Source organism: Triturus cristatus, chromosome 1_2 (assembly GCF_964204655.1).
Source record: "Triturus cristatus chromosome 1_2, aTriCri1.1, whole genome shotgun sequence".
Lineage (NCBI taxonomy): Eukaryota > Metazoa > Chordata > Amphibia > Caudata > Salamandridae > Triturus > Triturus cristatus.
The window spans coordinates 1,179,297,224-1,179,323,473 of record NC_140580.1 but is presented as its reverse complement, the minus strand read 5'-3'; the positions used below and the strand labels follow the sequence as shown (position 1 = coordinate 1,179,323,473).

Genomic DNA, 26,250 nt, shown 5'->3' with positions numbered 1-26,250 from the left:
GCGCACACGCATGCACCCCTTCTCAGCACCGAAGACCCTGAAGGCAGCGCACACACATGCACCCCTCCTCAGCACTGAAGACCCTGAAGGCAGCGCACACACGTGCACCCCTCCTCAGCACTGAAGACCCTGAAGGCAGCGCACACACATGCACCCCTTCTCAGCACTGAAGACCCTGAAGGCAGTGCACACACGTGCACCCCTTCTCAGCACTGAAGACCCTGAAGGCAGCGCACACACATGCACCCCTCCTCAGCACTGAAGACCCTGAAGGCAGCGCACACACGTGCACCCCTCCTCAGCACTGAAGACCCTGAAGGCAGCGCACACACATGCACCCCTTCTCAGCACTGAAGACCCTGAAGGCAGCGCACACGCATGCACCCCTTCTCAGCACTGAAGACCCTGAAGGCAGCACACACACGTGCACCCCTTCTCAGCACTGAAGACCCTGAAGGCAGCGCACACACGTGCACCCCTCCTCAGCACTGAAGACCCTGAAGGCAGCGCACACACGTGCACCCCTCCTCAGCACTGAAGACCCTGAAGGCAGCGCACACACGTGCGCCCCTTCTCAGCACTGAAGACCCTGAAGGCAGCGCACACACGTGCACCCCTCCTCAGCACTGAAGACCCTGAAGGCAGCGCACACACGTGCACCCCTCCTCAGCACTGAAGACCCTGAAGGCAGCGCACACATGTGCACCCCTCCTCAGCACTGAAGACCCTGAAGGCAGCACACACACGTGCACCCCTTCTCAGCACTGAAGACCCTGAAGGCAGCGCACACACGTGCACCTCTCCTCAGCACTGAAGACCCTGAAGGCAGCGCACACACGTGCACCCCTCCTCAGCACTGAAGACCCTGAAGGCAGCGCACACACGTGCACCCCTTCTCAGCACTGAAGACCCTGAAGGCAGCGCACACACATGCACCCCTTCTCAGCACTGAAGACCCTGAAGGCAGCGCACACGCATGCACCCCTTCTCAGCACTGAAGACCCTGAAGGCAGCGCACACACATGCACCCCTTCTCAGCACTGAAGACCCTGAAGGCAGCGCACACGCATGCACCCCTTCTCAGCACTGAAGACCCTGAAGGCAGCGCACACACGTGCACCCCTTCTCAGCACTGAAGACCCTGAAGGCAACGCACACACATGCACCCCTTCTCAGCACTGAAGACCCTGAAGGCAGCGCACACACATGCACCCCTTCTCAGCACTGAAGACCCTGAAGGCAGCACACACACGTGCACTGCTCCTCAGCACCGAAGACCCTGAAGGCAGCGCACACACGTGCACCCCTTCTCAGCACTGAAGACCCTGAAGGCAGCGCACACACATGCACCCCTTCTCAGCACTGAAGACCCTGAAGGCAGCGCACACGCATGCACCCCTTCTCAGCACTGAAGACCCTGAAGGCAGCGCACACACATGCACCCCTTCTCAGCACTGAAGACCCTGAAGGCAGCGCACACACGTGCACCCCTCCTCAGCACTGAAGACCCTGAAGGCAGCGCACACACGTGCACCCCTTCTCAGCACTGAAGACCCTGAAGGCAGCGCACACACATGCACCCCTCCTCAGCACTGAAGACCCTGAATGCAGCGCACACACGTGCACCCCTTCTCAGAACTGAAGGCACCACACACACATGCACCCCTTCTCAGCACTGAAGACCCTGAAGGCAGCGCACACACATGCACCCCTCCTGCGCACTGAAGACCCTGAAGGCAGCACACACATGCACCCCTCCTCAGCACTGAAGACCCTGAAGGCAGCGCACACGCATGCACCCCTTCTCAGCACCGAAGACCCTGAAGGCAGCGCACACACATGCACCCCTCCTCAGCACTGAAGACCCTGAAGGCAGCGCACACACGTGCACCCCTCCTCAGCACTGAAGACCCTGAAGGCAGCGCACACACATGCACCCCTTCTCAGCACTGAAGACCCTGAAGGCAGTGCACACACGTGCACCCCTTCTCAGCACTGAAGACCCTGAAGGCAGCGCACACACATGCACCCCTCCTCAGCACTGAAGACCCTGAAGGCAGCGCACACACGTGCACCCCTCCTCAGCACTGAAGACCCTGAAGGCAGCGCACACACATGCACCCCTTCTCAGCACTGAAGACCCTGAAGGCAGCGCACACGCATGCACCCCTTCTCAGCACTGAAGACCCTGAAGGCAGCACACACACGTGCACCCCTTCTCAGCACTGAAGACCCTGAAGGCAGCGCACACACGTGCACCCCTCCTCAGCACTGAAGACCCTGAAGGCAGCGCACACACGTGCACCCCTCCTCAGCACTGAAGACCCTGAAGGCAGCGCACACACGTGCGCCCCTTCTCAGCACTGAAGACCCTGAAGGCAGCGCACACACGTGCACCCCTCCTCAGCACTGAAGACCCTGAAGGCAGCGCACACACGTGCACCCCTTCTCAGCACTGAAGACCCTGAAGGCAGCGCACACACGTGCACCCCTCCTCAGCACTGAAGACCCTGAAGGCAGCGCACACACGTGCACCCCTCCTCAGCACTGAAGACCCTGAAGGCAGCACACACACGTGCACCCCTCCTCAGCACTGAAGACCCTGAAGGCAGCGCACACACATGCACCCCTCCTCAGCACTGAAGACCCTGAAGGCAGCGCACACACGTGCACCCCTCCTCAGCACCGAAGACCCTGAAGGCAGCACACACACATGCACCCCTTCATGGCACCAATGTGCTGAAGACTCTGGAGGCTGGCGCACACACACACACACACCCCTTCTCAGTACAGAAGCGCTGAAATCTCTGGAGGCGGGCTCGCACACGTGCACCCCTTCTCAGCATTGATGCACTGAAGACCCTGGAGGCAGGCGCATACACACACATGCACCTCTTCCCAGCACTAAAGACCCTGGAGGCAGTGTGCACGCACACACACCCCTTCACAGGACCAATGCATTGATGACCCTGGAGGTACACGCGCGCACACACACACAAATGAAGTACCATAGTACCAGCAGAGAAAGCCATATACACACCTGCTATCAGCGACGGCTGCATGGGGTGAAAAGCCAAACACAGGACAGAGCTAGCAACATCCAGAACCACATCAGGATGTTTCGGATTTAACCCCCTACGGTCCAGGTTCCAGGTACAAACAAAGGATTTTTCAGTGCTCCAGTCCCCATCATCCAACCTGCGTAAAAGAGAGGTAGCCAAGTAAGAGCGGTTACTCAAAGAACACAATGATCTACCACAGATCTATCAGATGGAACAAAGCAGATCTTCCTGGTCAGTGTCACTGCACCCCCCCCCGCGCAGCTCCACCGTTGCGGGACTGCCCTGAGCCCAGAGCTTCCGTGCCAGGTAGGTATTCGAGGCCCTCTTCCACCAGCTGGCACCTGCCCGCACCTCATCCCTGGTGGTCCTGGGGAAGAGCACTCTGCTCTTCTGCTGTCCCGCTCTGTTCTGTGTCCTCTGTGCAGGTCTTTCTCTTTTTGCTCTTTCTGTCTCTGTTCGCTCTGTTTTTGCTCCTTCTGTTTTTGCTCTCTCTATTCTGATTCTTTTTTTGCCCTTCTCTCCCGCACACCCATGTTCCCTCCACCCCCTGCGTGTCACTCCCGTCTCCCTGCTGACTGCCCTCCCCCGACTCCTACCTAATGGCGGTGGCTGCGCCACTGGCGCACCAAAGGCAAAGTTGTCTGCCCCGTCCGTGATCAGACCACGACCAGCGCCAGGGACCCTGGCCCCCCGACCTACTGCCAATACAACCACAGCACCCTCTACGCCCTCAACCCCGGACGTAGCAACAACTGCCAGCTCTCGACGCCGAGCAGCGCCCAAGGCCCGATCTCCTGCTGACACTGCCGCTGCACCTTCACCCACCTTCGGACCCTAGCAGTAGCCCCCAGCCCACTGGATGCCAGAGCACACAAACCACTGAACTGCATCCTCCTCAACATGCGCTCCCTGCACAGACACGCCATAGAAATCTGGGACCTCCTCAACACGAACACATCCCACGTCGCCTTCCTCACAGAGACCTAGACCAACGCCAACACCGCACCTGACATCGCAACAGCCATCCCCAACAGATAAAAGATCCTGAGAAAAGACCGCCCCACCTGCCCAGGAAGAGGCATCACCGTTATCCACAAAAGCTTCCTCCGCGTGACAACCACCGACCCGGATGACGCGTCGCCCCCCATGTAACATCTCCACTTTCAGATCCAGACCAACCCCAAAATGATTCTCCCCGGAACACTCGTCTACAGACCGCATGGCCCCCGTGCTCCTTTCATCAACATTATCGCCGACCTCATCACACCCCATGCCCTCACCGGCAAACGACTACATACTACTCGGAGATCTGAACTTCCACTTGGACACCCACGATGACCCCAACACCACCGCCCTCCTAGAGAACCTCACCAAAATAAGACTAAAGCAACTCTTCTCCACCCCCACTCACACAGCAGGACACACACTCAACCCAGTCTTCGAGGGAGGAAACCGCGTCTTCTTTAGCCACACCTCGGAACAGCCCTGGATGAACCACCACTGCATCCACTTCTCCTTTAGACAACCCACTGCACACAAGAACGCTCGCTGCCTCCCGCACAGAAGATGGAACAAAGTCACGGGAGAACACCTAACCAGCGCTCCATTCCCAACGAGGCCAGACGCCAACACCGCGGCAAGCAACCTCCACCAATGGTTCAACAACTGTACCAACACACTCACCCCCCTCCAGAAAGCTACAGGACGACACAACAAGAAAGCAAGCAGGTTCACCACGGCACTCCAAAAATCCAAGCACTCCAGCCGCGACTTGAAAAGACATGAGAAACAGCAAAACCCCTGAAACACGCACCGCCTAAAGAACAGCCACCACAACACACAACCAACTCATCAAATCCACAAAGAAGAACTTCCTCAACGACAGAATCCTTCACAATGCCCACAACTCCAAGGATCTCTTCTCCATCATACAGGAATTTGCCAAACCCGACAGCAAAACAGATGTCCCACCCTCCCAAGACCTCTGCAACAGACTCAGCTTCCTTTCTTCACCTCAAGATCAAGACGCTTTACGACAACTTCGACAATCAAGACCTCTGCACTGCCTCAACTCCCACCCCCAGCAAAGCCATCAAACAGACTCTATTCACTTGGACCCCGCTCACGATGGAAGGCACCTTAAAGACCATGAAGAGCACCCACTCTGGAGCATCCTCAGACCCCTGTCTGCCCCACATCTTCCACAGGGCAGCTACAACCATTGCACTTGAGCTACGTTGAATAATCAACTACTCCCTCAAGACCACCACATTCCCCGATGACGAAGCACGGCAAAGTCCACCTACACTTGAAGAAACCATCTGTAGACCCAGCGGACCTCAAGAACTTCAGGCCCATCTCTCTGCTTCCATTCGCAGCCAAGGTCATCAAAAAGGCCGTCAGCATCCCGCTAGCACACTTCATCGAAGACAACAACGTCCTAGACATCTCCCAATCCGGATTCCACAGCAACCACAGCACTGAGATCACACTCCTCACCGCCACTAACGGCATACGCGCCCTCATTGACCAGGCCCAAATGGCAGCCCTCATCCTCCTAGATCTATCAGCAGCCTTCAACACAGTCTCCCACTGCACACTAGCCACCAGAATCCACGACGCGGGCATCTGAGGAAAGGCCCTAGTCTGGATATGCTCATTCCTCAGAAGCAGAACACAGAGTCAGACTCCCGCCCTACTTCTCAGAACCGACAGAGACCATATGCGGCATACCCCAGGGATCCTACCTCAGCCCCACCATCTTCAACATCTACATAATCCCCCCCGCAGCCATCATCAGAAACCACGGGCTCAACATCGTCCCTTACGCCAATGACACCCAGCTCATCCTCTCCCTCACCAAGGAACCCAACATCACCAGGCACAACTTCCAAGAAGGGATGAAAGCCCTCTCAACCTGGATGAAGAACAGCTGCCTGAAACTCAACTCAGGGAAAACAGAAGTCCTCATCCTCAGCTCCACCCCCTCAGCTTGGGACGACACCTGGTGGCCCCCGTCCTCAGAAACCCACCCACCCCTACAGACCATGCACGTATTGGAATCGCGTATCGCTCATGATGAACCCCCAGATAAATGCTATCTCCTCAGCCCACTTCAACACCCTCTGCATACTTCATAAAACATTCAAATGAAAAACGGTCACACACGGCCTCATCACCAGCAAACTGGACTACGGCAACGTCCTCTACGCTGGAATCAACAAAATTCTCCTCTGCAAGCTCCAGACTGTCCAGAACGCCGCAGACAGACTAATCTTCAACATCTTCCGGCACAACCACACACCCAAACACCTCCGCGATCTCCGCTGGCTTCCCGTCAAAACAAGAATAACATTCAAAGAAGAAGATGCAGTGGTATTAACATTAGACACCAAAATGCCGTTTGACTCCATAGAATGGCCGTATCTCTTTGAGGTGCTTCGGCGCCTTAGGTTTGGACCGAAATTGATGAACTGGGTCAAGTTGCTCTATACCAACTTAAAGGGCCAGATCAGGGTCAACAACCATCTGTCCAGAACATTCTCCTTGAAGAGAGGCACCAGACAGGGATGCCCCCTGTCTCCCCGGATTTTCTCAGTAATGTTAGAACCACTGGCCTCATGGGTGAGGAGGAATCCACAGGTTAAAGGGTTGAAGTGGGCAGAAGGATAAGAAGACAGGATATCCTGCTGTATCTAGCGTCCCCTTATAAATCAGTGCACAGAATCCTAAATATTTTTACAAACTTTGCAAAATACTCTGGCTTTTCGATAAACTGGACTAAATCGGTGATTTTTGCAATTTAGGGTTGGATACCAAAAGTCCCTACAGGGAGTGAGGTGGAAATAGCGACCGTAGGATTTCGATACCTGGGAGTTTACAGAACTCTGCTTTGGGATGGGAGAGCGCCCCGTATAGCATTGCATAAATTGACCAAGGGTTGGTACGATGGGGGTATCGCACTCCCCGATATGCGACTATATTATGGGGCCTCACAATTAATAGTGGTGAATCATTGGCTATACCGCTCACCGATGGACCCAGCATATCTGTTGGATAAATATCAAATGGGCAGGGAAGGCTACCTAGGAGCCCTCTACTTGAAAGTCCGGCCCAACCGCCCACACAGTAGAGATATGGCGCCAAGCTAATAGACGTCTAGGATGGTCGGACCAACTGACTCAAGCCACTCCACTATGGTCCACCCAACAGCTGGGATCACTATGTCACCAACCGGGATTTGATAGGTGGGATACCATAGGCATCTCGACAATAGGCCACCTAGTGAAAAAAGTGAAAATATTAACATTCACGGAACTAAGGGAACAGTATGAATTCGCTCAGGGGGAAAATTTTCATTATTTACAGATCCGCCATGCCCTTAAAGCAGCTATTTCAGACCCAGGAAGTATACCGGAGTCCTCCTCTCTAGAGGATCGATTGCTCTTAGAACCTATGTCAGAGAAAGCTGTATTGTTGACATATAGGAAATGATGCAATAACTTGCCGGATCCATTTCACACTCTTTGAGAGAGGTGGGAAGACGATATCGGGCAAATCGAAGATGATGGCAAACAGCACTAATGTCACCGAGAGAAGCAGCCATTCCTCTAAGGCTCCGCTTGATTCAATAAAAATCCTCCACAGAACATACCTATCTGGGGTCACGGTAGGAAAAATAGGGAACAGACCAGACACAAGATGTCTCCGCCGATGCTGTGAAGAGGCAACCTTTTACCACATTTTTTGGGCATGTCCCGCATACAAATTCTATGGGAGAAAGCTACAAGACACATGCAGAGGGCACTAAGTAAAGAGATTAGCCTTACGCCACAATTAGGGCTTCTTAATATATGGGAGGCTACGGACCTAACGGAGGTGGAACAACAAATGACCACACTAGGATACACATTAGTAAAATGGGCAATTGCTATGATGTGGGGAGTCGGGGAGGAGCCATCGCCGAAAAGCTGGGCGCAGGAATCAGACAAATGTATGATAGCGGAAAAAGAAGTGGTAAAATCCAGGGGTTGTCCTAAGAAGTGGGATTAAAAATGGGGCACATGGAATATGTATCGTGGGGAGCTGTGGACAACGCCCACTACGGATATGGAAATGAGTCGGAATAATAGAGATGAGACAGGAGCAAAGGGCTGATTCATTGTAGACTCCTTTGAATATATGAATGTGGTGAAATGCTTGCAATTAACCGATATGTGATGTACATGTCTTTCTATTTCAAACCAATAAAAACATCTTAAAATTATTATTATTTTTTTTAACGAACAACATTCAAGCTGCTCACGCATGCATACAAGGCCCTCCACAACACCTCAACAACTGTCTCTCCTTCCACGCCACCAAGAGAAACCTCAGTTCAGCCGACCTCTCCCTGGCCACTGTCCCACGCTTCTACAGGACTAGAGCGGGAGAAAGGTCCTTCTCCTACCTCTCAGCCAAGACCTGGAACGACCTACCCCTCCAACTCTGGCAAAGCCCTTTCACTGCTCCAGTTCAGGAAAGACCTCAAGACCTGGCTCTTCAGATGACCCCAACTGAGTGTCACTCACCCCCCCCCCCCTTCAGCGCCTTGAGACCCTAACGGGTGAATAGTGCACTTACAAACCCCTGATTGACTGATTGAAAGGCATATATCGAGTGTAGGGGCACACAGGCGAGGAGGTACATCTCCCCTGAACAAAGCACTTTAGGAAAGGCTCCCTCCACCCTATCAGATGAAGCAATGGAGACAAAAGCGTATATCAGGTGTAGGGGCACACAGGAATGGAGGTACATCTCCTCTGAACAAAGCATTTTAGGAGAGGCTCGCTCCATCCTATCAAAGGGAGCAATGCAGGCAAGGATAAGTTACTTACCTGTAATCCTAGTTCTCTTACAGGGGTATCCTCATCAAAGTCATAAGCACTGAATATTCCCGCCCATGTGCGGGGACCCCGGAAATATTAACAAATTATATATGGAGATATATATATATTATCTACTGGCATTCGCCAGTAGATAGTTATAGTTAGGACCTATTTTCCATAGGAAATTCGCAACATTCTATTCCCAATAACTTTGGTGCTGGTTGACGAATCTTCGCGAAATTTTCAAAACTCGTTGACCACTCCGGTACGCTTCTATCTTGAAAGTTTCGGGGTGATTCAGCAAGCGGGGGCCGAGAAAAAAAAGGGGGGGTCCCAAAATGTGTTTCCCCCATGCAATTTCCCATAGGAAACTTTAGACACGGCTACAGCCCGAACTGCTGAACGGAATGACACCAAATTTGGCAAAAAGGTAGTTCTTGGTTCAGAAAGAACCCTTTTTTTAAATGGTGTAAATCCGTTCAGTAGTTGCCGAGAAATTCAAAAGTAAAAACACATTTATATCTAGGGCCGCGGATCCTCCCGAGCACGAGCTTTATGCTAATTGGCTGTCAACACTCCAAACCAGGAAGTGTTGGCAGCCATCTTGTGCCTCGCTAGAACTGAGGCACAAGAAATCAGTGAAAAAGGACCCCAAGGCCCCCCCAAAAAATTAAATCCACGCAGGGTGCGCGGATCCGGCCGCGGGGAAAAAAAACAAAGCGCGGGCTCCCGCACTTCGTTGCTAATTAGCCACCGGGGGGGCCAAGTCCCAGGGGCAATGGGTTTAATGTAATGGGGGGCCCAGAGGGGCCATCCAGCCCCGGGGACCGCCACCCCCCGGGGCTTTACTGAATTATTTACTGAATTATGGTGGGGGGGGCGTTTGAGTCCCCCCACACGCCCCAGGTACCGCCACCTCGCAGGACTTTGAAAATGTTGGGAGGGGGGCCGAGCGGCCTTCCTCCTGGAGCCCTTGATGGCCCTGGGGACCGCCACCCCCCCAGGACCGCCTCCTGCAGTGTCCCGGGGTGCCCACCCCCAGGACACTGCTGTTTGCAATGACAGGGTGGGAGCCTCGCGGCTCCCTCCCAGTCATTGCAAACTGCTTTGCTTTATTTAAGCGAGAGCAGGGAAACCTGCTCTCGCTTCAATGAAGCAAAGCAGATTGCTTTTCCACATGGGGAGCTGCATGTTAGCTGCCCCCCATGTGGAAAAGCAATGCCGGCTCCCGCTGGAAGCGGGGAGCCGGCGGGACCGTGGGGGGATTGGGGACCCGCCACGGTCCCCAACGAGAGGTCAGGCCCCGGGGGATGGGGTCCCCAAGGCCATAAGTGGCCCGGGAGGGAAGCCACGCGGCCCCCCTCCCCCAAAAAAGAAAAAAAAAAACGAGGTAGAGCCCCGGGGATGGGGGCCACGCAGCCCCCCCTCCTTGGTAAAAATAATAAAAATAAAGTGGCCATGCCCCGGGGGATGGGGTCCTCAGGGCCGAAAATGGCCTCGGGAGGGGGGCACACGCGGCCCCTTCCCGATTTTAAATAAGAAAAAAAAATTAGGGGTCAGGCTCTGGGGGATGGGGTCCCCAGAGCCCAAAAAACAGTAAAGGAAGAGGGGCCACTAAGCCCCCCCTTCTAAAAAATAAAAAAAGCCGGCATCGCACTGGAGGCCCCGCCCCCTCCCACCAACACTATGCAAACGCGCCCTTTGGCGCGTTTTGAGATGAGGAATTTTTTCCCCTACAATCCTGAGGGTCCCTGGGGGCTAACTAGCCCACCAGGTACCTCCAGTTAGTGCTACAGGGCTAAGATGCAGAGAAGTGGTCTGAGGCCACGCCCCTTTTTACACCTCTCTGCAACGCAGCTCTGTGGTGCTTACTGGAGGTACATGGTGGGATAGTTGGCCCCCAGGGACCCTCATGATTGAAGAGGAATTAATTCCCCAACTTAAAACGCACCACGGGGTGCGTTTGCACAGTGGTGAAGGGAGGGGGCGGGGCCTGAGGTGACATGTGTGCAAACACGCCCTGTGGCGCGTTCTAAGTTGGGGAATTAATTCCTCTTCAATCCTGAGGTCCCCTGGGGGCCAACTAGCCCACCAGGTACCTCCAATAAGCGCCACGGAACTGCGTTGCAACGCAGCTCCCTGGCGCATACTGGAGGTACCTGGTGGGCTGGTTGGCCCCCAGGGACACTCAGGATTGAAGAGTAATGAATTCCCCAACTTAAAATGCGCCACAGGGCGTGTTTGCACACATGTTCCTTCAGGCCCCGCCCCCTGCCTTCACCATTGTGCAAATGCGCCCCCTGGCGAGTTGTAAGTTGGGGAATTCATTCCCCTTCAATCCTGAGGGCCCCTGTGGGCCAACTAGCCCACCGGGTGCTTCCAGTAAGTGACACTGCGCTGCGTTGCAGAGAGGTGGTGCAGGCCGTGCCCCTTTTTACACCTCTCTGCAACGGTGCTTACTGGAGGTACCTAGTGGGCTAGTTTGACCCTAGGGACCCTCAAGATTCAAGGGGACTTAATCTCCCAACTTAAAACGGCCACAGGGCGCGTTTACACAGTGGTGAAGGGAGGGGATGGGGCCTGAGGTGACGTGTGAAAACACGTCTTGTGCCGCATTTTAAGTTGGGGAAATAATTCCCCTTCAATCCTGAGAGCCCCAGGGGGCCAACTAGCCCACCAGGTGCTTCCAGTAAGCACCACTGCGCTGTGTTTCAGAGAGGTGGCCCAGGCCGTGCCCCTTTTGACACCCCTCTGCAACGCAGCTCTGTGGCGCTAACTGGAGATACCTGGTGGGCTAGTTGGACCCAAGGGACACTCAGGATTCAAGGGGACTTTATCCCCCGAATTAAAACGGCCACAGGGGGTGTTTGCACACGTCAGCTTAGCCCCCCTCTCCCTTCACCAGTGTGCAAACGTGCCCTTTGGTGCGTTTTAAGAGGTAGTTTTAATCCCCCTACCCTATTATGTACTAGGGGCTTACAGAGGAGGTCATGTTAATCACAGGGCTACCCCAACGCATAGTGTTCCCTAGTGTATGTAGGTGTTTTAACTGTATTCTAAGTGTCTTTTAGCATAGCACTGGCTCTAGGACTCACTCCCCTTGCAGTCCTCTAGTGACCCATTCAGCACCATGTACTAATCCATTCACTGCGCCAAAGTCCAAACACTTATAAATTTACCCAGGCACTCTCCTTGCAGTACTCTAATCATTCAGTCAGTATCCAAGTACTCATCCAGTGACCCAGGCCTTAGCACATGGACTGCTTCAAACCCCTATCCACTATGCATGCATTCCTCTAACCACCTACACACTTGACTTTCACACCTTCAATTCCCCAGTTAGAATCCATACACTTCCAGCAATCACCCTGTCACTCCCCTTGCACTCCTCTAGTGACCCATTCAGTATCATGTACTAATCCATTCACTGCGCCAAAACCCAAACACTTATAAATTCACCCAGGCACTCTCCTTGCAGTACTCTAATCATTCAGTCAGTACCCAAGTACTCATGCAGTGAGCCAGGCCTTAGCACATGGACTGCTTCAAACGCCTATCCACTATGCATGCAGCCCCTAACTAACCAACACACTTATAGTTCTGCAGTTATACATTCACCATACACTACTAATGCATTCTTTCAGTCAATTAAGCTATACACATACATTGAAACAAACTTTCACACATTAACATACAAATACAGTTCTTTCTTTAACCAGAGAAGTTAGTTATGAGAAGAACTTTCTTTCTTTTTTTTTTTCTTTTATATTTTTTTTGTATTTTTATGAACTATTTTTTGTTATTTTTTTGGTGTTTTTCAACAAAAAAAATGAAAAAAGAACGAAAAAAACAGGACACTTCAGGAATTAACAGCCTTTCCCAACAAAAAATAAAGCCAAAGTCTAACAAGGATGAGTTTGTTGCGCCTCACACACTGCTTCCACAGACTGCTCTCCATAGGATATTAGTTTGTTGCACTTTACGCAGTGCTGCTTCAGTAGAGCAAATTCGGGACGTATGTCCGGTGGTGATGGTGATGTAGAACTGCCAGAGGTACCAGGCACTGCAGGTGGAGGGTTCTGTTGTGCTCTCCTGCACTCCTCCCGAGCCAGATTCACTGGATGCAGTGTCTTCAGGTGCTTATACATCGAGGCAGGACCGCAAGAGTATTTTTTCTCAGCACTACCTCGGGACAAGACACGCTAACAGATCTTGCAGGTTACCTTGGTGGCGTTCACTTTCTTCTGCCCCTCCGGAAAGGTGAAAAACTTCCACACCACCGATACTGGCCTTTGTGGGCGTGGAGCTTCTGGTAAAAATTCTTCCTCTGAAGAATGCTCCTCCTGGTCCTGTGGCTGTTGACCTGAAGCCATGATGTTGGTTTTATTCTAAAAAAACACCCCAAAAAAAAGTAATGGGAATAGGTTCTTCCAAGCTCAGAGATCACTCTCCAAAGAAGAATGATGGAAATGGGTGGGGTCCTTCAATAGTTAGAATGGGAAATGTTATGAACCAATCAAATCTTTTTTTTTTTCAGGTCACATGGGGTCCGCGCACCCTGCGCACAGGCAGCACGCACCAAATGCGACTTTGCGAAATTGCATTTAAAAGTAATACAAGTTTATTATAAGTAAAGAAATATATTTTTTATGAATAGCTTAGATAATGTCTTGCCCTAATATTATATTAAAGACATATATATATAATTTTAGTCCTAAAATTTTTTTGCGGGAGTCGCGCACCGACCACCAACAAGTATATGACGTCACGCGGAAGCGCGCGAGCTTAGCGTACAGTAATGCGCATGTGTCGCGAATGCGCGGGAGCTGGAGTCGCGCACCGGTCGCATAGCGATCGCGCACATCTCAGAAAATACGCACCCGTCGCACAACCTACGCAGATCCTTCACAACATTTCTAAATTGGTTTTCTAGGTTCCACGTAGTGATCGAGAAAGGTACACACACACACATGCAGCCCCCATAGAGAAGGCTAAACAATGCAATAAATAACATCTTTTGCAATCACATATTACTTATATATACATATAGACCACAGGAAGGCAAGTATCACTTGAACTCCTTTTATGAGCAGAGTCATGAAAGAAAAACTGCAAAAGAGCAATCATTGTTCGTCTGCAGGCTGCATTTGAAACCAATAGCAAAGAAAATGAAAGCAAATGCACACAAAAACTGGCACCGTGCCTTTAAGGCAGCCATGACCCCTAGCTTCCCATCATGCCTCAGGGGTGACAGTTAGGTCAGTTGTTCTTTGCGAAGACCCGAAGGTCAGGGCACAAAGATATAGCTTAACAATACCGCAGTCTCACTTGCCCGGGGGAGGTGGGTGGGTTGCTTATGACTTTGATGAGGATACCCCTGGAAGAGAACTAGGATTACAGGTAAGTAACTTATCCTTCTCTTCCTGGGGATCCTCTTCACTAGTCATAAGCACTGAATAGAATAGCAAGCCCATCCAACGCCTGCAGGCAAATGAGAAGGAGTAACCCAACAAATAAACAGTATTAATCAGTGTTAAAACAGATTCCTCAAGGAGGCCTGGCCTACTTGGGTGTCTGTTCTGGTATCCGAATCAAGACAATAGTGTCTTGTAAAAGTATGTATAGATCTCTAAGTGGCTGCTTTACAGATCTCAGAAATCGGTACATTGTTGAGGAAAGCAGCTGTAGCAGCTTTTCCTCTTGTAGAATGAGCCTTGGGTCTAGACCGAAGCGGCTTTTGCGCTAGCCGATAAGCCATTTTGATGCATGAAACTATCCACCTGGAGAAGGAACATTTGGAAGCTGGAAAATCTGTTCTGATTGAACCATAATGAATGAATAATTGATAAGATTTTCTCACTGATTTTGACCTTACCAAGTAGATCTTTAGAACCCTTTTAAGATCTAAGGAGTGGAGTGCCCTCTCAGCTGGAGTAGAGGGATTAGGAAAAAGGCTCGGAAGTGAAATAGTTTGGTTTACATGGAAGTCCGACACCACCTTCGGAAGGAAGGAGGGGTGGGTTCAAAAGACAACTCTATTGAGATGGAACACTGTGTATGGTTCTTTTGAGGAGAGAGCTTGTATCTCGCTCACCCTGCGAGATAAAGTAATCGCCACTTGGAAAGCTACTTTCCACTTAAGGTGTTGTAAGGTTGCTTTGTGGATAGGCTCAAAAGGGGGACCCATCAATTTAGATAACATGAAGTTCAGTTCCCAGGGAGAAGGAGGCCGAACCGGAGGATAGCCCTTCTTTAAGCCTTGCAAGAAGTCCTTTACTACCCGAAGTTGAAAAAAGGAAGGCTGAGAAGGGGAACGCCTATATGCCGTAATGGCAGCAAGGTGTACCTTAATGGAAGAGAATTTTAAGCCTGCCTTAGCTAAATGAAGCAGGTAGGGCAACACCACTTCCTCCTGCCCCTTGGTAGGATCACAATTGTTTTGTACACACCATAAATAAAAGGGTTTCCATTTACAAGCATATGAGTTTCTTGTAGAGGGTCTTCTAGCCTCTTTTACGATGGTCATGCAGTCTTGTGGAAGGCCTAATTGACCATACTGGAGGACCTCAGGAGCCATGCTGCCAAGTTCAGTGATGGAAGGTTGGGGTGATGAATGCTCCCGTTCATCTTGGACAGCAGGGCCCGTCTGCACCGCAGCCTCCTGTGTGGACATTCTGACAGGTGTAAAAGGTCCGGGTACCACCACTGGCTCGGCCAGTCCGGGGCAATCAGAATCATCCTCGTTTCAGAGTGGGAGAGCTTGGTTACGACCTTCGGTATGAGTGGAAGAGGAGGAAAGGCGTAAACAAATGCCCCTGACCAGCTGATCAAAAGGGGATTCCCTTTCGACCCTGGTCGGTGGTATCTCGATGCGAAGTCTCGGCATTTTTTGTTTGTGTCGTCTGCGAACAGGTCAATGCTTTGACGACCCCATTCTTGGAAAATGCTTTCTACAACTTCGTCGTTTAGAACCCAGTCCTGCTGGTCCTCGAAGTGATGACTGAGAGAGTCTGCCTGTGAATGTTGCTCTCCCAGTAGGTGTATTGCAGTTATTGATAGATTCCTCGCAAGGAGCCAATGCCAGAGAGCTTGGGCCTCCACTGACAGTGTTCTCATTTGAGTACCCCCGTTTGTTCAAATAGTACATGGTGGTTGTATTGTCCGTCTGTACTAGAATGGAGTTGGTCTGAATCGAGGGAAGGAAAGCCTTGAGGGCTAGATGAACCGCTCTCAGTTACAGCCTGTTGATGTGGTACAACCGCTCTTTTGTTGACCATCGACCTTGAGTCCAGAGAGACCCCATGTGAGCTCCCCAACCCTGGAGGGAGGCAACCATGATCAGCGATTGAGAGGGTGGAGTCTGATGGAAAGGAACTCCTACCAGTAGATTTTCCGGTCACATCCACCAAGGAATGGATACTCTGACTGCTTTTGATAGTTGTATCCTGTCGTCCCACTGATCTGTTCGTTGATCCCACTTGTCCTCCAGATCCTGATGCAAAGGACGCATTCTCAGCCTGGCGTTGGGGACAAGAATTATGCAGGATGCCATCGACCCTAGGAGAGAGACAACCTGACGTACAGAAGGTAGATTGTTATGTAGAATCTGCTTGCCCTTCAGTATGATAGATGACAGTCTCTCCTCCGAAGGAAACACTTTTCCTATTGCGGAGTCTATTGTTGCACCCAGATAATGAATTCTTTGCGTGGGTTGATGAGTGGATTTTTCTAAATTGACGTGGAGACCCACTTGGTGGCAAAGGCACAGACACTGTTAAAAATGATTCTTCACGCTCTGGGGGGGAAGGACCCTTCAGAAGCCAGTCATCGAGATAGGGGTACACAAAGATGCCTCTGCGCCGTAGAGCGGCTGCCACTACTGCCATGCACTTTGTAAACACTCGAGTGGCTGACTTCAACCTGAAGGACAGAACCTTGAACTGGTAATGGGTTGATCCCACTAGAAAAAGCAGGAATTTTCTGTGATGAGGGCTGATCGGAACATGAAAGTATGCATCTTGCAGATCCAGCGAACACATCCAATCTCCCTGCTGCAAATGTGGATATATTTGATGGAGAGCCAACATGCGAAACGTTTCTCTTTTGATGGATTTGTTGAGGGTCTGAAGATCTAGAATCGGTCTGTATTCGGATTTCCGACCTTGATTCCTCACTAGGAAGTATCTTGAGTATACCCCTCGACCTCGTTGCGATACAGGAACCTCCTCGATGGCTGATTTTCGCAGGAGGGTGGATACTTCCTGCTGCAGCATTTTCATTTGGTGGGACGCTGCCTTTACTGGAGGGAGCGTGGGAGGCCGATGCTGAAAACGGTGGGAGAATAACCATTCTGCAGCGTAGTTAGCACCCACTGGTCTTTTGTGATACCACGCCACTCTTCTAGATGCTTGGCGATACCTCTCCCCCCTCCCCCCCCCCCACTGGAGTGGGCGACGGGGGAAGCAGGCACTCATTGCTTTGATGGTGTCTTTGCTGAGGCTGTAGATTGGCAAGGAGTTCCTCCTCCTCTAGGTATACGACGGCCTTGGTAATGAGACTTGGATTGGCTTTGATGTTGCTGCCTCTGCCAGTGAGGGGTTTGAACCCTCTGATGGAAGGGTCGCCATCGTAAGGTCTGTAACGTTGCCTGAATTCTTTTCTTTTTCAGGCCTACCGCCTTTAGGGTTTCAAGCTCTGTCTTCATCCTCAACATCTCATTTGTGTGAGTGCCGAACAAGGATGATTCTGAAAAGGGAAGATTAAGAATGAGAGATTGCACTTCTGGTTTTAGCGAGTCAGTCGGAGCCATGATGATCTTCTGGCACAGATTTCATGTGCGTAGGAGTGTGCAGACAGCGTCGCTCCATCAGCAGCAGCGCTGATAACTTGGTTCGCCACCAAGCTGCCTTTCTGCAGAATCTCTTCAAAATCTCTGCGGTCTTCTCTAGGCAACTTTTCTGTAAATCTTTGAAGAGAGCCCCACAAAGATCTATCGTAGCGCCCTTACAGTGCCGAGGCGCTGGGGACCTTAAGCATGGAAGCCGACGTGCCACAGCCCTCTGTCCCCCAAGCATCCTGTGCTCTGCTCTCCTTATCAGGTGGGACTGTTGACAAGGAGGCCACTGCATGGGTCTTTTTGTCAGCAGCGATGATCACGGAGTTCGGGGGAGGGTGAGATCTGAGAAACAATGGATCCTCTTCCGGAGGTCTGTAATATGTGTTTTTTTTTAGCATTTTCGATATTGGAAAACAATACAAAGGCATAGGCAATAAATTGCAAAATAGTACACAATTCACATATGTTCTTGTACCAAAGAAAACATATTGCCATCGTAGTAAGTTGTGGAAAATGAACAGTTTTGAAGCAATAAGTGAATTGCGTTGTATTGGGGCGTGGCCTGACGCATGGCAAGATGGCCACATAGTATCACGGCTCTGCCGGCCACCGACAATCCTGCATTGATCCTATACTCCTGTAGCCATAGCGCCTAGCTACACTACGGCGCTTGCTGTCCAGACGGCAGGGGATCACACGGCGGCGATCTTAGCGCGAAAAAGGGTGCAGGACGAGAGGAATCGCACCTGAAGCGATGCCGCGTCTGTGACAATATGGCAGCCTCCACAGTCTAGTGCGCCAGAGCCCAGGAGACGTGGGGCGGCTACGACGGCCGGACTCCCCCCGGTTGTCTCCTTCATCGATCGGCTGCCTGAGGTGGGGACCCCAAAGTGGAGACCATTAATGTCCTGTCGGCTGGAGAGCCTAATGGCGTGAGTCGGAAGTCGGTGTGCTGAGACTTCGGGACAGCGAGGTGAACCGCATGACCTGCAAGATGCTCTACTGTGCTTGCTGATGTTACGGGGGCTCCCTGGATAGCGCAGTGAACGCCGACGGCGAGAGAACCGGAGCTTGTAGCGGATGGTGAGGATTGATGATCCTGGGCAGAGGGGTGGTGCTGCTTAACACTACTACAGGGCGCACCCTTAGAGTCGAATGTGCACGAAGAACTGGGACACTACATAGATGTTCTTGAGACTTTTGGGGCCAGGTTATGTGCGCATTGTAAATCCTGTTGTGATACATGCTGGCATTCCTGTTGCGGTGATTGAGACACTCCTGCCTGATTACTGACCTGCGTCCAATGTAACGAAAACTCTACCTTGAATGCCACGACCGACGCCCATTTTGCACTGTGTTGCCTCAGTCTACAGTGGTTGTGCCTGATTGTCTGCTCACATTGCCTGGTGTACTGCTGGTGCCGAACCTATTGGCTGGCGGAGGACCTTCAATCTACGCATGTTCGCGAAGGCGGGGTAGACTACGATCCCTACAAAGAGGACACCTCCTGTACCTTTGCAGCTTGCAGCATACCAGCCGGCCCGGGTGCTCTAGCACTGTGCGTGGCCAGAGGCGCGTTCCGCTGCCACATTCATCCCTGTGGGCCCCGTTGGCATAATATTACGCTGATAGCTTGGGCAACGTTGACACAAGTGAAGCGCACATCTTATTCTGCCTCAGCATTCTCTCTTTTGTGCTGCTGCACACAGTCCGGTTATTTGCAATGGGTAAAACAGACAAACATCAACCGCGACTTACGTTTGAGTTGCGCAAATCTGGCAAACCCCAGCATGCCCCGGACTCGGAATTAGACAGCGCCCCACCGGCCCGACCACTTTGGAGAAATCCCTTGCTGCTATACAAACGAGTCTACGAGCTATAAACGACAACATGGAAGCTCTGAATGATCGAATTGATAGCATCTCAATTAAACTCGATAAGGAAGGCGTGCATATTGGTGAAGCAGAGCAACGCATTTCGAATGCAGAGGAAGACCTACAGAAAGTCGAGAAGAAAAAGTCTGATATGGAGCAACTTCTGGCGGTCATCCAGGCCAAGAATGAAGATCTCGAAGCGCGCTCATGGCGCAACAACGTACGTAATTTTAGAACTTCCCAAATCGACCAACGTTGGGCGCCTGGAAACGTATGTAGAAGATCTGTTTCGAGAGCTCTGTGGAAACGACACACTATCCAGTTTGTTCATCGTGGAAAGGGCCCATCGCTCACTGACTGCAGGACCACCACCAGGAGCGCCACCCAGACCTATCATTGCCCATTTGCTCAATTATAGAGACCGAGCTTCCAGACAAAAAGGCACTGTCATCTATCAGGGTAATACCCTATCATTCTACCCTGACTTTACGGCAGCAGTCCAAGCAGCGCGAAAGGAATTTCAGATGGCCAAGAAAATCCTGCTAGCTAAGAAGATTCCTTATGCTATGCTCTACCCGGCGCGTCTCCATATAGGATCCGAAGATAAGGCTAAGATCTTTACTAATCCCAAACGGGCCCTGGACTTTGCCAAGACTCTGCGGCAAAAAAAGGCGCCATCTCCCACCACCTCGGACGTTGACGACTGAACGGCGTGCTATTACACTCATACGATACTGTACTGTCGCGGCGCTGTCGAAGGGTTCGCCTCGGCGTTCTTTCATGCGCCTGTGATTCTGGATCGCGCCCAGCTGTGTTCATCTTCAATGCTTTTGCTCTGTGGCAGCGGCACGGAGATAATCTGCAGCTCCTATATCCTTTTTTGATTGTTGTCCTTGTGTTCTATGCAATCATTGTTATGCACACGACAATGACTCGCTGAATGCATGCCATTACCTCAATGACTGATATGATGGCTCGGGTATTATATCTGGACACTCGGAGGCCACCTCCCTTGCCTACTGGGAGGGTGGTTGTGTCGTGATGCCCCCTAAATGGGTATACCCCGCATCACTGTATTATTGTTTTCTCTTTTGTTGGGGTCATTTGTGGGTACTGGGTATGGCTTTGGCAATGTTAGGGTGCTGAAGTGGGTGGGGGTTTTGCACTGGTGATTTAAATTAGGTTCGATGTGATCGTACAATTGCACGGGATGAGGCAGTACCTTTCATGACTCAAGCAGAGGCAGCCTTTATAAGGGGTTCTGTTGTCTTTTTATGTATGGTTTTGGTACATGGGAGATTTTGTGCAGGATGGGGCTGTGGGGTATCGCTGTTCTTAGTAGGGATTCACTACACAAGATTGTATCTATATGCTCATTACTTTATACAACTGATCTTATGGTCATGCATGCCTTAAGTCGACACTCGCTTATGCATAGTTTTGATGTTATAGTTTTATGTACGATAATTACACCTGTCTGACGTGGAATTTCAGGGGGCTCAACACCCCCAAAAAGATTTGTCAAGTGTTGGCTTATCTCGATAGGCACACGGTTCAGATATCCCTGTTACAGGAAACACATCTCACCAAATCCTCAGAGACTAGAATTGCAACTAGGTGGGCTGGGTACAAGCTGGCGTCTTCATACTCCGCATACGCCAGCGGGGTTTTTGTTATGTTTAAAAGAGGACTGCAATACACACCACTCAAAACATACGTTGATGACGAAGGGCGATGCGCCATGGTCCATGGGAAGTTGGGGCAATCTATGATTACAGTGATTAACATCTATGGCCCAGTTTCAGATGAACCACAGGTCTTTCTTCGAATGCTTGCATCGTTGCGCACCTGGCCAGATGCAGCCATTTTATGGGGGGGCGATTTCAATACACACTTGGACCCTAACAAAGACATATCGAACCCACAGGGAGCATGTACTATAAAAGTCGCTCATTGTATACGTGATACCAAGCTGGAGATGGGGTTGGTCGATGCTTGCCGTTTACGAAATGTAGGACAGGCACACACATTACACCTGCACATAATACTTGGTCTAGATTGGATTATTGGCTTTTAAATGAAGACTGCAACAATTAGGTCAAAGATATCGCTCTGCTCCCATGCACCTTATCAGATCATAGCCCGGAGAAGTTGTGTATTGGTATACCCACCTCCATTCACCGCCCGTTCACTTGGCGCTTTAAGCTGAAGCACTACTAGACCCTATTTACAATGACACCGTAAGGCAGGCGATAGCACAATTCTTTGAATTAAATGTAGGGACGGTGGACAGTGCAGCCACCTTATGGGAGTCCTTTAAGGTCACTGTAAGAGGGGTCTGTATAAGCACCACAGCAGGTATATTGCGAGATATACGAGGCCAACTCTCCAAAATAGAAACTACATTAGCAGGCTTGAACGAGACTACACATTAGATCCAAACACCATTACACCATTACACTGGAGCGTATTCAGGGACAAATAAGGAAATACAACGCAATGGTGGAAACAGAAACTCGTTATCTATCACGCCGTCATGTTGCGCGCACATATGGCGAAGGGGGCCGACCTGGATGCCAGCTGGCCAACAAACTCAAATTCAGAACTGAACATTGTTCCATCACAAAAATAGTGGATGTACACGGGGTGAACACTACACGCCTCAGGAGATAGCTGAACAATTTAGGTCCAGTTTTCAGAACTACATACCTAGCGAGGGAGCGCGAATGAGAGGTACTTGATGCATATTTCTCCAATATTGCTTGCGCCTGGCTGTCAAACGGTCACCGTGAATATCTCGGTCAGCCAATTGGCGATGAAGAAATCAAGGCAGTGATCCAATCTTTGCCAAACAAAAAGGCCCCCGGTCAGATGGACTCACGGCGGAATTCTACAAGGAATACACCGATCTTTTAACGTCTTATCTGTTAGAGGTGTATGCAGAAGCCCATGAAACTGGAATCTTGCCATCATCTCCCCGGGAGGCCTTAATTATCACATTATTGAAAACGGATAAATCCCCATCCAAATGTGACTCCTATCGACCTTTCTCGCTAATTAATTTAGATGCAAAAATATTAGCCAAAATACTAGCCACCCGACAATTTGAGAAAGCTTTTTGCTATGTATCATGTTTTAACACCAGATCTCCCGGCAGCTGCAGTAATGTTAGATGCAGCTAAAGCGTTCGTTTCTATTGAATGGAGCTATATGTTTTATATCTTAAGGCGAATGGGATTTCCGCCCATTTTTCTGAGATGGGTGCAGCTCCTGTACACTAGACCGTCGGCAAGGGTCCGGGTGGGGGGGCATCACCTCTGAACCTTTCTCCATTCACAGGGGCACCGGTCAGGGCTGTCCCCTCTCGCCGCTCTTATTTGCCCTTGTAATTGAGCCTCTGGCATATGTCATCCGGCAACATCAGAGAGAGTCAGCACTCAACTTCAACCATCGTCCAGTCGGCATATCTTTATATGCTGATGATCTGGTGCTTTTTATCCGAGAGCCACATAAATATCTATCCCAGATTCTCCGGGAATATATCTGATTTGGCTTGTTTTCGGGGCTTCTAATCAAGTGGGGTTAGTCAGTGAATGTCCCCCTAACAACGATTACTACGCCTCCACAGATGGAATTCCCGCTGATCTGGTCAGCAGACCCTGTGAAATACTTGGGAGTATGGGTGCATCGCGACCCGGAGACTGTTATCAGGGAGAATTACAGCACAGCTTGCACTGCACTGGAATCGTAAGTAGACAAATGGTCCTCTCTGCCGCTTTCCCTGGCCGATCGCCATTATCAAAATGATCGTGTTACCATGATTTCTCTATCTTTTTACTAATATTCCGATTAACTCCTTAAGTATTCCTGTCGGCCAACGACCGTCGCGAGCTCTACCTCTGTAGTGCTGCGCATGTCCGATGGCCGACGCGGCCCCGCCCACTGATTAAAACCGCCGCACCGTGGCGGAATTCGAACCGCAGCTAAGCGGTTAAATTACCGAAGCAGCTTTTTCACACTATTCAAACCCATTTACTTAGGCTTATTTGGAGTGGCAAACAAGCTAGGCTAAGCTGTGCACAAGGTGGATTCTGTGCTCCGGACTTCTGTTGGACCCGGCCTCATAGCGTGGCCCCTCCAGACCCGTAGCGACACCCGACTGACCTCTACACCCCACACGGCCCGGATTAATGCAGTCTACCCGACCCAGTCCACACCTGGTCCCCCCCACAGAACCCGGGGCTACCCACGTCCTTCCCTCCATCTTCCCGACACCGGGCAAAACCCCCCCTCCATCGGCCTCGCAGCCTCCAGTGACCAGACCCCGTACCCCAGATGGCCGCCCTCGGCCCAAGCGCAACCCAGGCCTAGTCGCGCCATGCCGGCTGGGGGGAAAGAGAGAGCTCCTGGTGAGCAGAAGAGGGAGGAGTAGTTTCACTCACACCTGGCCTCCTCTCAAGAGATAGTTTCGATCGCCCCTCCGGCCACCCTGAGGGCTGGCTCCACGCCTGCTGCGTGTCTGGGATCCCTCCCGACCCCGCCTTGAAAGGATCAAAGGGCCGCGTGGCTGGAACCTCCAACAAACGACCCCCAGGCGCTAAGACCCCTGCCCGTGAGGACTCCGGACATCAAAGAGGAGTCGACCTATAACAAGGGGCGCTCTGGGACTCTCGGCAGTTGAATCCCGGAACGAAGAGAGCCCTGCTGACGTGGTCGTGGCTGAATGAACATCCTCCCAAGGTCCGACGGAACTCTTGGAACCTCGGTGAGCCCTGCAGACAGCGTCGCGGCTCCACCTGGCAGAGACGGACTTCTGCCTAAAAACATCTGAGCCCTGCTGACGTGGTCGCGGCTCCCCTTGCAACCTTGAGAACTCGAGCCCTGCAGACTTGGTCGCACTCCAGAGACATTCTGGTCCGGCTGGACCCCAAAGATCACATCGTATCCCCCGGCTCGAGAGCCGTGCGCCGGATACGCACCTGCATCGACCCAGATCCTAAGACTGTCCCGCTACCCCTACCCCAACCGAGACTTTGTGAGCCCTTGCTCTATTTGTACAGACGCCTCTGCGGATCATAAATGTCCTGATATTTCTAGATAAAGAATACGTACTTCAGAATTTACGGTGTGGTGTCTCTGTGTTGCATGGTGCTAAATCAGCGTGTACCATCTTAGGTACGGGACCCGACCCGGAGGGGGTCTCCTACCAGTGCTCGGCTACCTCTCCCGGGAAAAGTGGGTCGCAGGGTGGTCAGGAACATAATCTGTCCTTCCCTGAGGCTGGCCCTTCTAACATTGGTGGCAAGCGACGGGATCCGAGCCCACAATCTAGAGATCGTACAGTGAACGGCTGACGCACTACCGAACAAAGACGACAGAAGAAACCACCATGAGCACCACTGAAACCGACGCGAGTGCTACGTTTTGTGTACAGTGGTTAGGAGAATACACACACAAGGAGCTGAAACAATTTTGCAGACAACGGAAGATCGCTACCACTGGTCTGAACACCAAGGAAGACATGCAACAAGCCCTGAAAGCCTGGGTGGAGTCCGGAGCCCCCCTTCCCCGACTGGACGAAGTCGGTGAGGGGACAGAGCAGCCGGACGAGCTCAGGAACTTCCCCAGAACAAGCAATAACCCCCAGGCACAAAGCAACGCAGCGGATGGGGGCTGGTCCCCGGAAGACGTCACAGACCGGTCCCTTTCCCTAAGTCATGAACTAGAAATGGCCAAACTGAAAATAGAAGGCGAGATAAGGCTAGCCGAAAAGAGGCTAGCGGTAGAGCAACTCCGAGTACAAGGAGAGCTAGAAGAAAAGAAGTTGCAACGGGAGCACGAGGAAAAAAAACTTCAGCTGGAGCACGAGCGCAGCTTGAAAGAAATAGATTTCCGAGCAAGGAGCGAAGGAGCTCGACCCCCGGGGGGCCAAGAACCCGCCCCCCTGGGAGAGCCGAAAGTCCATATCACCAAGGATGTGGTCAAAGAGTACTATCGAAACGATGACATCCAGCAGTGGTTCAAAGCCTACGAGGTAGCCATGACCTCCCACAGAAGGACTGGGGGGCCGGGTTGTGGGGGCGATTCCTGAGCGAAGGACGGGACACCCTCCTCGACCTACCGGCCTCTGTGCAAACATCCTACAGCCACTTGAAGGAGGCCCTCCTCACGAAATACGGCCTCACCCCCGAAATGTATCGGCAGCGGTTCCGGGACTGCAGAAAGATCCCGGGCACCACCTGGGTGGAATACGTAAACTTTTACAGCCGAGCGCTGGAAGGGTGGATCAAGGGCAGCAAGGTAACCACCTTCGAAGAACTGAACGACCTCATTGCCTGGGAACACTTGTCCACAAACTGTTTTGTAGAACTACGCCAGCACCTGCTCGACAGCAAGCTCGCAGACCCGAGGAAGCTGGCCGTCGAAGCAGATCGCTAGGTTAACACCTGGGTCCCCCGGAGCCCCGTAGGAGACTACCCCCGCAGCCATCAAGGACCTCCCCGTCAGAGAGGGGGGGGGGAATCAAGGGAAACAGAAGGAGTTCCCCTCCGGGCCCCCGCGTAGCCCCCCGAGAACCCCACCCCCGGGGTTCCCCGCTCCTCCGCCAGGCA

The 26,250-nt window shown here is 51.7% G+C and overlaps 1 protein-coding gene across 1 annotated transcript in view; it reads right to left on the bottom strand.

Annotated features, from left to right (window-relative positions):
* DYNC2I2 (dynein 2 intermediate chain 2) overlaps positions 1-26,250 on the bottom strand; it is a 255,373-nt gene that overhangs the window by 148,335 nt on the left and 80,788 nt on the right. Inside the window, exon 4 of the mRNA XM_085614066.1 lies at positions 3,041-3,198. Coding sequence (XP_085470192.1) covers positions 3,041-3,198 — 158 coding nt within the window. The remainder of the gene's footprint in view (positions 1-3,040; positions 3,199-26,250) is intronic.